The following is a 16,063-nucleotide window of genomic DNA, read 5'->3' as shown; positions in this document are numbered from 1 at the left end:
AATCTTTTCTCACTTTACATACCAATCGCAGTTCCTACTCTTTCTCCTTCTTCCAGTCTCGCCAGCTTCCCTCCACCTTACCCCCATCCACTCTTCAGAGAGGATAAGGCAGATGCTGAGATCCACTGTGAGCCACTCGGCTGAACTCCCAAAGTTCAAAGAGAGGAAGGAGTGATAATATGAGCAAAGGAGTCAAAGATAGGGATGCCCTGTCTTTTTAACCCGGGGACTTCAGATATGAGAGAAAAATCTGAAACTGGACTTCATTAGATGGCCTTTGTTCACTCAATATCAAGATCCACAGCTCTATTTTCCCGAAAATGGCACATTTTGTTGTTCCGTATGGCTGAACAAAACTCTCTATTAGGTCTGATACATTCATCTATTGGCAGGTACCTATGTTGACTTGGCTGTTGTAAATGGTACTCTAGTAAACCCAAGTGTGCACATGTCTCTGTTTTAAGCTGATTTTGATTTCTTCCTCCTACACCCAGAAAGGATAAAGCTGGGCCCTATGGAAGTTCTACTTCTAATCCTTTAGGTAGCTCCATACTGATTTCCACAGGGGAGGCCTGCTGTATGTTTCTACCAGCACTAGGCAAGAGACTTCTTGTCCCAAATCATCAATGTTTGTCCTTTTAATTTTCCTAGAAGTCAGTCATTTTAACAGCAGTGATAGTGATGAGAAATCTTACTGACATGTTGGTTAAATTTCTCCAACGGCTAAATACGTTGAACATTTTTTTCCAAAGATCTATTGGACATTTGTATTTCTTCTTTCCAAGTACAACTATCCAATGTTCAAAATGTTGAACATCTGACACAGTGGGGAGCAGTATCCATTTTCAAATTACGTCACATCTTCTTTAATGTTTTTCAACAATGTGCTGCAAATCTAACCTTAAAATACTTAAGGTTCTTCGTCACAGACTCTTGAGTAGTTTTGTTATTATTATGTCTTTTAAACAAACTAATTTTCTTAATTTAATTTTCTTTGTATTCATTTATTATTATTATTACAGAAAACTAGAGGGTGACTAATTGGAATAGAGAAGGTATTGAAAACAGAAACAAAGCAGTACCATTTGAGTAAAGCCTGTTAGCTGTTATCAAATTTACATTTATTTTAAATTCAGAAAGGAATCAGTGAAGGACTATAGACAAGGGATTGTCTTAATTTGATTACAAAGTTTAAAGGAACATTTGCCTGCCATAGAGAGACTAAATAATTTTGAAGACAAAACTTGAATCCCTAAATATAAAGTAAAAGATATCTACTAGAGGGGCTGGAGAGATGGCTCAGTGGTTAAGAGCACCGGCTGCTCTTCCAGAGGTCCTGAGTTCAATTCCCAGCAACCATATGGTGGCTCACAACCATCTGTAATGAGATCTGGCGCCCTCTTCGGGCATGTGGGCATACATGCAGGCAAAATGATGTATACATAATGAATAAATAAATAAATCTTTAAACAAAAAAAAGAATATCTACTAGAAGACAGAGAATGTTCAAATATTTAAAATGAAAAATATTAGAAAATAGTTATTGTCCACAAAGTAGAAGACACAGAAGTACTCATTGGTAAGTCTCATAATTTACATAAATTAAATTCTGGTTAAGATTGACATTAGAAATTTCCAAAAATAAAACATAATAAGCAGTCATGGATATATGTACAAAATTATTAAATGAATATCAGTCACTAATATAATATTTTTTTCAAATTTAATGCTGTTGGACACCAATAATGTGTGTCAATAAATCAGGATGCTTTAATATTCAACAATTGAATTGTATGCTTTATGATAACAAAGGATTAGGGGACATCAGCAGAACAGGAACCCAAGGGGGGAAAAAAACAGTCAAAAATTTTATGATGTCACCCCAGCCTTGTAATCCATTCGAACAAAAGTCAACTCGACCCTTCCTTTTCTTCTATAGTAAAGGCTTCAGCTCTGTCAGTCTTGTGTAATAATTTATTCCACCGGTTTCAATAATCGCTTCTTCATTTGTCAAAAGAATTCAATAGCATGCCAAAAGAACTTATAAAAATATGACTCCTCCATATGTTCAGCAAGTCCGGTTTTATCCCATGCTTTTTCAGACCCAGTCCAGCTGGCCTTGGTGAGTTCCTGATAGACCATCCCCATTGTCTCAGTGTGTGGGTGCACCCCTCGTGGTCCTGACTTCCTTGCTCATGCTCTCTCTCCTTCTGCTCCTCATTTGGATCTTGGGATTTCAGTCCGGTGCTCCAACGTACTGGCTTTGTGGGAGCCTAGGCTGTTTGGATGCTCACCTTACTAGACCTGGAAGGAGGTGGGAGGTCCTTGGACTTCCCACAGGGCAGGGAACCCTGACTGCTCTTCTGGCTGCTGAGGGACAGGAGTTGGTTGGGGGAGGGGGAGGGAAATGGGAGGCAGTGGCTGGGAGGAGGCAGAAATCTTTAATAAACAAACAAACAAACAAACAAACAAATAAATAAATAAATGACTCATCCAATCTGTCAACTGTCTAGGAAATGTAGAAGAAAATATTATACATCTAAGAAATAACAATTAGTGAAAAGAGAGGTCACAAATCTGAAAAAAAAACAGGAAGGATTTACGAGAGGGCTTGGAGAAAGGAAAGGAAAGGGGGAAATGATTCAATTATATTTTAATCTCAAAAATAAATGTTTTTTAATCTTTTTTCCTTAAATGTTAAAGTCCATGTGAGTACATTAGTATGATCATAGAACTATTCAATAAAATAAATCATTTCTTTCACATTATTTGTGCTTTTTCTTAGATATGTACAGGATGAATAAATTGAAGAAAGAACTTACCCACTTTATTAGTAATTAAATATAATGTGAAAATGACAAAACTGATATTCTAATTCATTTTCATTACAATTTTTCTGTTTTCTAACATTCTGATTTGAAAAAAATATAAGCAAATAGACATTTGTGAAAAAGAATGAGAAGAGAAACTTGCAAACATTGAGGTACATCATCTGATGTTTGCATAGTGGGTGGAGTCCCAAATTTGGTAAAGCATAGCCTTAATCATAGATAATTAAATACTGCATGGTGTGGAGAGAGACTGACACCCAGGAAAGCTTCCCTCTGTGAAGGAATTTTCAAAATTAGTCAGAGCAAGCTACTATGATTTAAAAAGAAAGAAAGAAAAGAAAAGAAAGAAAGAAAGAAAGAAAGAAAGAAAGAAAGAAAGAAAAGAAAAGAAAAGAAAGAAGAAAGAGGGAGGGAGGGAGAGGAAGGAAGGAAGGAAGGAAGGAAGGAAGGAAGGAAGGAAGGAAGGAAGGAAGGAAGGAAGGAAGGAAGGAAGGACACATGAGTAAAGAGTCCAGTGTGGGTTGAGAGAAACTTCATCTAGGCCCCTGCAGAGGTCACAGGAGATAATGGGTCCCTTGCACTCACCCTCACTTCATCCTCCAACCTCTTAACCATTTTATTATTAAACCCTCACCATGTACATGCATACAGAGGGAAGCATTATTTCACCCATCTTACAGATGAGAAAATGAAACGCTAACCAAGAAACTGCAAAACAAGCAAACAAACAACAATTAAAAAAAAAAAACCCCACCAAGTTTAGTCGTATAGAGATGTAATTTAAACCAGCTCACTTGCACTGAAAGCCATTTGAGTATTAACCTATACTTGACCAGTGAGAAAGCATCCCTCCTTGGTTTGAGTCTTAAAAGCTATCTTTGCCATATTAGCTTATTCACCACGGAGGTTTGAAATGGAAAGAATAAGCAGTATGGATGATGATGCTCTTTCTTTTTGGTGGGAATTATATAACAGGTTTCTTGTTGCAGTAAGATGATATAAACACATGAGATTTTCATCTGTGTGCCTTCTGAGTAGGTGATGCTGAATGCACACTGAAGACATGACTACTTTTTAAACATTAATTTTTATTGTGTGTGTATATATATATTTTCATTTACACATGCACCCAAGAGTGTCACAGAGTTAAGAGGAGGATCTTTGATACCCTAGATCTTGATTTAGAGATGGTTGTGGGAAGTCCAGGGGGATGCAGGAGTCAAAATCATGTCTGCTAGGAAAGAAGCAAGCTCTCATAAGCACTGAGTCATCTCTCTACACTCTGAATGTTTACAATTAATCATGACAATAGTGCTGATATTGTAGTCATTCAGTGAGCATGCAAATCTGGAATAATATCATCTCTCTTTTTTCCTTTCTTTTTTTTCTTTTTCTATTTTGCTTTTGGGAACAGGGTTTCGTTTCTCTGTGTTACATTCCTAGCTATCTGGGAACTAGCTTTTTAGACCGAATTGGCCTCAAACACACCAAGATCCACCTGCCTCTGCCTCACGAGTGCTGGAATTAAAGATGTACACCATCACCACTGGCATAAAATTATCTCTTATCTTTACAGATGGTCTGGGCCTCTTCTTACCTCATTGGCTGTGATGTTGCATCATGTCGCAGACAAAAGGCACCTATATATCTCTATGTGTGTCACTATTGCCACGAGTATGTAATACCAGTTTATTATTGTTTTAAAATATATTAACTTCTTAAAAATCTTGTCTAATGTTTCAAGCATCATAAATTAGTGTTCTGATATTTCTTTTTCAGTTAGGTTGTCAGAAAGATGTCATAAATACACCCACAGCCCTTCATTTTTCATCATGTTTTTAAAAATAAACTTATTAAAAGACACAAACATTCAGACAATTTATCGGTATTCACTGGAGAGTTGTCCCACAAGGAAGTGAATTTGAGCTGTCGTAGGCAAAGCAAGGATATTCCGAGGCACACAAATCATTGTGTACCATCTTCTGATGTCAGTGTTAACCTATGCATTTCCCTTAGAAATGATAGTTACATGGCACAGGAGAGATGGTTCAGTGATTAGGAGAACTTGCTTCTCATGCAGTACCCAAAAACTGAAGTCTTAGGACTGCCCATAACTCTAGCTTCAGGGGATCCCATGGACTCTTCTAGCCTCCACTGACCACGTTCATACAAACAAACACTGGATGCATATATACATTGCACACATATAAACATCAGACTCACACACATGCACATCCAATCTCAAAACTAAAATAAATCATTTTTTAAAGTGAATTTGTGTATTCTAAATGCTGCTATCATAGGTACTAGTGATAAATTCTAGAACATATAACCCAGTTACTTCAGTGAGGAGAAGGTATACAACCTTATCTTATCAAACGCTGTTATGCAGAAGGGTGCATGAAGGTAAAGATGACTATAAGGGTCTACTGCTGTGAATCTAATGGAGGATGGTAGGAGACGGGGGTTCTTCAAGACTAGGCAAACACCTAGGATATTTGACTTTGATTGATAATTTGAAATGACTTTTGCTGATAAAAGTTGATGACAGCTCCTAATGTTTCTTTTATCTGTATTATTATTTAGACCAACACTGTGATATCTAAGTAGAGTGTGTATGTGTACAGAACAGTGAGACACCTAACATGAGCCTTAAAAACTGAACCCTATTTATATTTAAAATAGAGCTTACTGAACCGTGGTGTATTAATAGATTATAAAATATTTCAACATAACTTATTTAAGTGACTACCTGTTATCATTGAGTCTTGATGCAACTTAAAAAGCGGCACTAATTAAGAACTGCATATTATCCAAACATTTTGATATTGATAAGCAAGAACTTTGCATTTTCTGAAGTTTCAGCGATTCCACAACTATTGATTTCCTCCTTCTGTTTTCCACACCCAGTACTTCCTTTAGTTTTATCCATGCTTAATGCTTTTTTAATTTTTATAGATAGACACAATAAGAAGTGGCATGCTTTTATCACTGGTTAAAATGAGATTAAACAAAAAGATCCAATGCAAATAAATTGTGTATTTTTCCTTAACACTATTAAGATCCATACATTTTCCAAAACACTTTCTCAAGTTCTTGTGAAGGTTAAAGCAAAACGAACAAAACAAGACAAAACACAAAACCACCTTAAAGCCCCACTTTCAGGTCTTGACTGTACAAATGTCCCGAGTCCTGTGAGCACACAACTGTTCAGAGATAGGGAAACAACAACTACAACTAAACAGAACTACTGATGGTTTATTGCAAAGGCAATACTCATGTATAAATTTATCATAAATATTAACTCTGTTTATTTACAAACATGCTTAAATGAATTATCTATTGAATTAGCAGTTAACAGTGAACATAAGTTTATAAATATTTTCCACTGATAGTTTTCATTATACCTCCACTTTCTTTTCTTTTGTAAAGGGGAAATAATCCCGACTTGCTAAATATGCCTTATAAGGAAGGCTCACCATGTGGAGACTGTCCAAATCACTGTGAAGATGGACTATGCAGTGAGTTGTTTTTGTTCTTCAACTTGGGTTGCTTAAAGTTGGCATATTGATCATATTGATATGGTGAATGTGTATGCTTTAGGTTACACTTAACTAAGATCTATATTTCTGTAATTTTCAGCTCAGTATTACCACAGATATATCTATATTGTTTCTATTTTCCTTTCTTTCATATCCAGTGTAAGCAAATCTCTTTGACCTCACTATTGGAGTGAATGGAAAATTGGAATACCTTGGTATGAAACTCAGGGTACCTTCCAACAGTTTCAAATTATGAGGTAGAGTGACCCTAATATTTATGTGTGATTGCTGTCCCTAGACAATTCCTTGGATACCTTATTGTTGACCACAAATTATGCATATTGCTTTCAGTTTACCAGTCTCTCCAAAATGCTTGCTGCCCCCAACTTGGCTGAATACACATCATGGTGGAATTTTCTTTAGGCTGATCCTTATTCTTTTTTATTTGCTGAGAAGTTATCTGATACAGCATTCTATAACAATTTTTCCTTCAATGCTTGTGTAAATTCTGATTTTTTTCTAATTAACATATGAAAGTTGAATATGTAGAAGTTTCAGTCATATTCTGACAGGTAAATATTACACATTTTTAGATCAGGGTAGTTATACCTGTTATTTTTCAAAAATTTGTAATTTTGGAACATTGTTCAAATTCCACCTTTTAAAAAAGTATGCAGTATGCTATCATGTATAGACACCAATAAACACATTTACCTCTCTCAATTCTGTCTAATTGCTACTTAGCAGCCACTAATAAGCATGTCTCTTCACTTTCAAGTTGCTAGCCTCTTTAATTTGACTATTATTTTAAAAATGTCCACAAATATATAAATACAACCCTGAGTCCATTTTTGTAGTGTATGTGTTTTAAAGCTGACCACTCTGCATCGAACACTCAGGAAGGCATCTCATCCCTCTGAGATGTTAATTCTCCTTCTCTGAGTAGCCATTTGTTGTCTGGAGTTCTTTGTCTAGTGGTGGGACCCAGAGAATGGCATTTTACAAATATTGATTCTTCCAATACAAGACACAGGTTTCCTTCCTGCTTTGTGTGCCATCTATAATGCTCTTATTTCATAATAGATATGTCACTACTTTGAACAAATTAAGTGCTGTGTAATTTTATGTGTTTTATGAATGAAATTGTTTTTCTTAATTTCTATTTCACATATTGCTATTGCATACACCATGCTCCATATTTTTTTGTCATTTTTGTTGTTTTTTTTTATTAATTAATTAATTTAATTATTAAAGATTTCTGCCTCTTCCCCGCCACCACCTCCCATTCCCTCCCCCTCCCCCAATCAAGTCTTCCTTCCTCCTCAGCCCAAAGAGCAAGCAGGTTTCTCTGCCCTGTGGGAGGTCCAAGGACCACCCACCTCCATCCAGGTCTATTAAGGTGAGCATCCAAACTACCTGGGCTCCCACAAAGCCATTACATGCAATAGGATCAAGAACCCATTGCCATTGTTCTTCAGTTCTCAGTAGTCCTCATTGTCCATTATGTTCAGCGAGACCGGTTTTGTCCCATGCTTTTTCAGTCCCCGGCCAGCTGGCCTTGGTGAGTTCCCGATAGATCATCCCCATTGCCTCAGTGTGTGTGTGCACCCCTCGCCGTCCTGAGTTCCTTGCTCGTGCTCACTCTCCTTCTGCTCCTCCTTTGGATCGTGAGACTTCAGTCCAGTGCTCCAATGTTGGTCTCTGTCTCTGTCTTCTTTCATCGCCTGATGAAGGTTAATATTCAGGGGGATGCTTATATGTTTTTCTTTCGCACGCCGGTAGGATTTGCTGAAGGAGGCAGAGGCAGGAGGATCACGAGTTCGAGGCCAGCCTGGGCTACACATGCTCCATATTTTAAATGCTGCTTTGATTTACTGCAACCAGTTTATTGAACTAATTTAATTTTTCTTTTTCTTTTTTTCTTTTTTTTTTTTTTTTTTGGATTTTTATGGAGACAGGGTTTCTCTGTAGCTTTTATGATTCCTGTCCTGGAACTAGCTCTTGTAGACCAGGCTGGCCTCGAACTCACAGAGATTCGCCTGCCTCTGCCTCCCGAGTGCTGGGATTAAAGGTGTGCGCCACCACAGCCCGGCTAATTTAATTTTTCTTAATTTTGGCAGGCTCTCTGTCCATTTCTTTATATGAGACCATGTCATCTTCTGACTATGACAATTTGGATAGCTATTTTTCCAATTTTGAAAACTATTCATTTTGTTATCTTGCCTCACTGTTTCAGTTAGGATTTCTACCAATGTGTTCAACAAATTCATGACGGTGACCATTCTTGATTTTTTTCACATCTCGGTAGAAAATCATCCAGCTTTGATATTCAGCGTGATGTTAGTTACTAGCTCATTATAAGAGGCTTTATTACAGAGAGAGTTTACTTCTTTATGTATATTACTCACATGGCATTTCAATCAAGAAAGAAGACTGAACAAAGATGTCAAAAATACATTCTAGAGAGAAGGCAACATTTTCAACAAACTCAGGATATTGGTTACTCACACGTAAAATAATGAAATTAGTTTCAGATCTACCACTCTACAGAAAAATCAACTCCAAATGGAGCAAATAGATCAATGTGAGACCTGAAACACTGAAATTACAAAGAGAAGGCATAGTCAATGCCTTCCAGAATGTAGGTGTGAGAAAGGCCCCTGTGTCTAAGACTTCATTCACTTATAAAATAAGGTCAACAACTGACAAATACTGCACGGAGTTGTCATCACAGTCACTTCCCAGAATCAAGACAATAAATAGGAATCCAAAAGCAAGAGAGGTTTTTTTTGTATGTACTTGTGATAGAGCTTGACTACACAGAATATATAAAGACCAACAAAACAAGAGTCAAGAAAGCAAATGACTCAATTAAAAATAGACGACGTAACTGAAAACAGAATTCTCAAAAGAAAAAAATATTAAAAAGGGAAAAGTTTTCTTTTTGAAATGTTCAACACCCTTAAAAACTGAGGAAATGCAAATAAGAGTTATACTGAGACCTGCTTTTGCCACAGCCAGAATGATAAGATCAAGAAAATAAGTGAGAACGAATGTCGATGAGGGTGAAGGGCAATGGGAAAACCCAATCACTGTTAGTGGAAGTGGAAGCTGGTATAGTAACTATTAAAACTAGTGCAGAGAATTCTCAAAAGAAAATTAAAACAGATCTATCTTGCCATTTAACTATAATACTCCTTAGCATATGCCTACAGGAGCTGACACCCTTCTTCATGGGAACTTACACAGCAATGATCATTCCCACTCTATTCACAAATCTAGGAAATGGAAACAGCATAAATGCTCTTCAACAGATTAATGGATGATTAAATTACACTACATCTACACACAATGAAATTCTGTCCAGCTGGTGAAAAACATAAAGTCAAGATATTTTTAAGGAAATAGATCAAACTGGAAAAGAAAGATGATACTGACTGAGGTTACCCAGGCCCAGAAAACAATTGCCACATGTTCTCTCTTATTGTGAATCTTAGTTTCCAAATCTTTGGTTGCAAGTATGTAACCTAGAGCAACCTGCAGAAACCAGGAAAATAAGGAGAGACCATGGTGTACTGTTTGGAGCTTTAGAAAAGGGTATAGTAGGGTTCAGACACGAGAGGGAAAATGGAAAAAAATAGAAAAGAGACTATAATTGGGATTAGGGAAGGGAAAGAATTTCATAAAGAGAAGGAGAAATGGGGGATATATAACACTAAGGATGCCCAAGAACACCATAAGGAAATGTATTTTATTTTATATATTAGTTTATGCTTATTTTTACAGCAAAAATTGTGAAATGGAAAAAGAAGCATATTTAACCTGGTCATTTATTTTTTACAGCCCTTTAGCTCTTTTGAAACTGCAGTTCCCTGAGGCTACCTTTTTGCATACTTTCCTGTCCATGGAGAGAGTAGGACCCATGTTCCCTCCGTCTGAATGGGCCTACACCTTCTAATAGGAGGAAACGCATGCATGATACTATAAACCACAAATACCCATGGATTTTGTCACTGGCCTTGAAGATAAGCTACTACTGTCTTTTCTAACCCAATATCATTTCTAGCTAGAGTCTCAGCAGTGATCCTCACTGTTACAGATAGGTTTATCTCTCACTGCTCAACTACGAAGCCTCTTTCTGCAGGAGATGAAGATCATTACAGGAACCCACAACTAGTCAAACTGAGAAGAACTCATATTTAGGTGCACAACCCCATTTGATGCATCTACAACACACTCCCTATACATAGAGCTAAGAAAGAATCACAGAGGAGGGAGCCAAAAAAAGTATAAGATCCGAGGGAGCAGGACATCTGCGCTGCGATGATGTATTCTGTAAGCCATTGAGAAACTACATACCCATGAAAAACCAACAATCAACTCACCACAGTGAGAAAACCAGATCCAACTCCATGTGTGTGTCAAACTTGCATAGGCTCCACCTGCAGACAAAGAGCTACAGACAATTGCTGTTTGCTTAAAAAGGGAGAATCAGTTACTTTAAGAATGAGCTTTTTGATAGGTTATCCAAGCCTTGACATAGATATAACATTTAAATAACGTCATCAATTAACCATTGAGATTGAGAAATATTGATAGGTATGGATGATACAGAGGAAAGAGTATAAATACTACATTCCTCATGTTTGAAATTTTTAAATATTTTAAATTACAAAATTTAATCTATGATAAATCATAATACTGATATTAGTAATGTGATTCCTTGATTTTTTCTCATTCAATTGGCTATTTATAACCAATTTACATAAATTTCACTTATTCAATAACTTCCAAAGCATTATTACTAATTACTAGTTTTATGTGGAGTGCTTTCCTCTACTTAGACATTATTACTTTATCTAGAGTAAGAGTGAATGGTGTCTTTTTCACCATCAGAGCACTGGTGGAGGAAGGTCAAAAAGCAAGGCTAAAATAGAGCTAAAGGCTCAGTTCATGAGCAATGACATAGTAGGAGGGGCTGGTTCTCTCTGATTCTGACATTTTCTGTGTTGAGTCTCATATAGGATTCCAGGCCTATGACCTGGGCTTAGAGAGGATCTCTTTATTCTGTATTTCTTCATGTTGAGGAGGGAGTTGTGATGGCAATTCTTTCATTAATTTGAAATTCTTTTTCTATTATGCAATAAAACAGGTACTGAGATCTCTCAGCTGATGAATTATTGAGAGGACAGTTTCATGCCTGGTTTGCCACTGAAACTGATATGTCTTTTGAGAGACTTGGCTGGAAGCCTTTTTTTGGTGTCCTCTTGACTACCTATGTCCTTCAAGGATAAATTCCAAAACCATTTTTTAAAATGACTGAAACCTATGGCTTTATTTTCTGTAATGGCATTATTGGCCTCAAAATGGCAAAGTAATTGAAAAGATTATTCATCTCTGGTTTTTTGAGGTGTAGTGTACCCAGGTTTAAAAATTTAGATGAATAAAACTGCTTTGTGTCATGAGAAGAATTGGTCCATTATTTCAAAAGAATTTGATCTCACTCAATTGTTTTGCATCCACATCTAATTAGCTCACCTTAAGTAAGTTAATCCTTTACTATATAGAATCTTTGTCTTTGCCTCTTGGGAAGATAATGCCTTTCCTCAATGGTTGCCACTGTTTTAAACACAATGTCGTGTAACTATTCTACTTTTTTTCCAGCAAACCCCTGCCTTTACTACGATGAATACAACAACTGTGATAAACAAGTGACACTTATTGGATGTTCACATTCTTCAGTTCTGCAGTTTTGCAAGGCTACCTGTCTGTGTAAAACCGAAATAAAATAATCTTCTACTATTTACTACTGTGCTGTGGAGACAAAGGATGTTTTCAGGATCATTGATTTCACATTAATGTACCACAAGATCATCACTGAATTTCAATTGCTTTTTTTATCATGCTCAAGAACCTAATTTTTAATCATCCTTTATAGGCATCAGTGTATGTTCATCAAGATCATGATCCATGTTACCCCTTTCCCCATTCCATCCTATAGTAACACGGTTTTAAATGTCTGGGTTGTTTTTCTGGTTTTTTGTTTGTTTGTTGGTTTTTTTTTTTTTTTTTTGGTGTGGGGGGGTCGAGACATGGTTTCCTGGAATTAACTCTGTAGACCAGGTTGGCCTCAATCTCGAAGAGATCCACCTGCCTCTATCTTCCAAGTACTGGGATTAATGGTGTTTGTTGCCGCAACCACCAGTGGGCCCTTCCTTGATATTTTAACTAAAGGGCAAGTCAAATATTTGCCCCAAATTTAATACATGTAATTTTGGTTGACACAATCTAACTAATAATTTAATTGAGTTCTTTGTAACATAAAATAAGTATTTTTATAATCAACTCAGTTTTCTAACTCTCCCATTTTTTTCTGCTTTACTTTTCAATTTCTTTTTTCTTTTAAATCCGGCATTAAAAACATTTGCCAACCTAACATGAACCAAGTCTCCACTTGAACTGTAGGTATTACTCAGCTAAGAATGGTATAAAAGCCTCACTGACTCATTCCTGTCTCTGCATGCATATCTGTGAAGTGAGGGAAATGAGAGCCAGTCTATCTTTGGGTACCTTGACCTTCACTTCCACTTCTCCAGTGTCCCTCTGTTTTCTCACCTCACCCTGAACATCCAGTTCTGAGACTTTTGTGTTTGTTACATCATAAATGAATGCATATAACACCATGCTGTCAAATTACTTGAATACCCTAAACATTGTTTTATTTGACCTTATTATATTACTTCACTAGAAAAAAACTATATCTTATAAATTGTTCTGTATACAAATATTTTCAAACAAGGAAAACTGAAAATCGAACACAATAGATGATGATGTTGTGATATGTTCCTCCTATATATACTTATTTAGAACCCACAAACCTTCCTGGTTTCAAATGGGATACAAAAGCTTGTGAGTCTGAATATCAAAGAAGAAACATTGCAAGTAGCATAGCTACATACAGAGTCTGATATTTGGTACTTTTAGTTTTGCTGGGATAATTTTTTTCTTTCAAAAATTTACTTTTTCCTTCTGAAAATGTCTCTAAAGCAACGGTCCTTAAGTCTGTGTTATTTTTTAATACACTTTGTAAGTGAAAATGAAGATTATCCATGTTTAGTTTCAGAGATGGAAATTTTTGCAATCCCAAGTGAGATTTACTGAACAAATATTTCCTCAAAATGTGCGGCAAATGCCAGGCTACTTTTCTCCACACTTCTAGGATCACAGCTCATGCTGGGCTTTTGTGTACTCAGCAGTGCAGTACAGCGTTGACACTAGTCAGTGCTATGGTATGTGTCAGGAAATGACTGCCATCCTGGGTTGCCAACATCTAATACATGTATATTTATGAATGCAACAATGTTTATTAAAAAATAAAAGAATTATACTAGGGATAAATACCAAAGTAAGACGTTTGTTTGGTCACAGAAAAGAATAAGGACACAGTGTGTGTGGGGGGGGGGGGCGGGGTGTAGAAGACAGAAACTATGGATAAAACTGAAAATATATCATGTGTCAGATTCTTGATTTAGAGCAGTTCAGTAGCATGATGTCCTCACAGTTTATGTGTAGACAAAAACAATGGGATCTTTCAAATGTCTAGATTGAATACTGATTCACAGTGTTGTTAATTAATTCTACATTTGCGTTATTTTTCAACATAGAAAGACACTACTACTTCACTGCAAAGGGACCACTTCTACGATCTCATATAATTCTGAGTTCACTCTTCAGAAATCTCTATTATAATGGGGATGTAGCCCACCTCCAACTCTAAATGAGCCTTCACTGTTTGCTTATCTTTGTGGGAGAGAGGAGGAGGAAACAGCAAGGGAAGTTCACTACTGTGATGTCAGTTATCTCATTGAAGGACCAGTTTTCAGGTTTTCTTCAACAAAAGTTCAGGATTCCCAACGACTTAAACCACAGCAATTTTCCAGGCAAGTTAAGCATAAGACCACAAGATGGCAGACTGTATATACTGTAATAAGTAATCCTAACAAAGACTCCATCTGTCTTGGCTTTTACTTATTCCATGTGCTGATGCTGGTTTGGGTCGTTCATTTATCTAAACACGTATAAAAAAGCCTCTTTATTTTATTTTAAAGATTTGCAAATATCAAAGTTTCTTTAAACAGATAAAATGAATGTATTTTTAAAAAATAAGAATTTATTTAGTGGAAAATATTTCAAAGCAGTTTGTATATTCTACAAATAAACAAAGCTGAGCAATGTGTGAAAAGATTTGGAAGTTGTTTTGATTCAGAAGTCAATCGCATCTGCATTCCAAGATCGGGATCTTTCATCTGAGAGTCGCTTTTCCACAGTAGCATTTTTATTTCTTCCAACATACTTGGCATATTATAGATGACATATTATTTCTAGTATAGAAAAGGCTGGAGATGAGGTTTATCTCCATGTTACTATGAAGGCAGTGACCGTCGATTTTAACCATCTTCCTCCAGGGAACACCAAAACGAAACCTAACTTAAATCAAGATCATCCTCTTTGGATCTTTAGATGCAGTGATGTAACGTACCAGCAGAGGGCTCAGGCGCGTTTCTTAAACTGTAATAACAAAGTAGGAATCTGAACTTTTGTTCCCATACTTATTTTTGTTTTCATTTTTTTCTTAACACTTTGTAGACAGGACTAGTACAGACTTTTTCCATCTGGGAAACACACTGAGCTACCAATTCGATGCCTGTGGTTTTGAAAGAGTAACTGAAACCTTTGCCTGCCCTCACTTTAAGCTTCTCTTTCAGCATCATAATCCGCTAGTCACCACCCTTGCTAGAATGCCACGTCCATTGGTCAGAAACTTTTTCTGAGAATTCTCCGGTACATGTTTAAAGGTAATGTACTGGGTGATGTCTTAGCAGAGGTCACATTGTAGTCAAGTGCAGTCCTTTGTGGAATTAGGTCACTATTCTTCAGAGATTCCCTGTCCCCCTTTCACCTCAAAACATTTTTGGTGTTTCAGTCTGTCGTTATATTAATTGTGGTGTGTGTGTGTGTGTGTGTGTGTGTGTATGTGTACATGTGGGTGGTGTGTGTGAATGTGTGGTGTGTAGATGCATGTGTGTGGTATGTATATGTGTATGTGTGTGCATTTGAATATATGTATTTAAGTATGTGTGTATGTATATGTGTATATGTGTGTATGAGTAACTCATGTTTTCTTACTCTGTTTTCCTTCCTTGACTTTATCTGCATCATTAGAATATTTTAAAAGTTTCCATTTTTATTTAATTTGTAAGGTTTTTGAGTGTATATCCTTGCATACTTTTCTTAATCTCTCTTTACATAGTGTGCTGGATAGTTTTGTGTAAACTTGACACAAGCTAAAGTCATCTGAGAGGAGGGAACCACAATTTAAAAAATGTGTCCATATGATCAGGATGTAGGCAAGTCTGAAGAGGATTTTCTTAATTTGTTGATTGATTTGTGGTGCCTTCCCTGGATGGTCCTGGCTTCTATTAGAAAGCAGGCAAAGCAAGCCAGAGGAGCAAACCAGTAAACAGCACCACTCCATGGCTTTGCATCATCTCTGCCTTGGGGTCCCTGCCATATTTGAGTTCCTGTCCTGACTTCCTTCAACAAGAAACAGTGATAAGAAATGTTAAGCCTAACAAATCCTTCCCTCCCAAGTTGTGTTGGACATAGTGTGTCATCACTTTCATCACAGCA

The 16,063-nt window shown here is 36.7% G+C and overlaps 1 protein-coding gene across 1 annotated transcript in view; it reads left to right on the top strand.

Annotated features, from left to right (window-relative positions):
- Crisp1 (cysteine rich secretory protein 1) overlaps positions 1-12,165 on the top strand; it is a 28,336-nt gene extending 16,171 nt beyond the window's left edge. Inside the window, exons 6-8 of the mRNA XM_057751415.1 lie at positions 4,408-4,505; positions 6,264-6,352; positions 12,038-12,165. Of these exons, the coding sequence (XP_057607398.1) occupies positions 4,408-4,505; positions 6,264-6,352; positions 12,038-12,165 (315 nt within the window). The remainder of the gene's footprint in view (positions 1-4,407; positions 4,506-6,263; positions 6,353-12,037) is intronic.
- Positions 12,166-16,063: the final 3,898 nt, after the last annotated feature.

The sequence above is a fragment of the Chionomys nivalis genome, chromosome 19 (genome assembly GCF_950005125.1).
Source record: "Chionomys nivalis chromosome 19, mChiNiv1.1, whole genome shotgun sequence".
Taxonomy (NCBI): domain Eukaryota; kingdom Metazoa; phylum Chordata; class Mammalia; order Rodentia; family Cricetidae; genus Chionomys; species Chionomys nivalis.
This window is presented reverse-complemented; position numbering and strand designations above follow the sequence as displayed.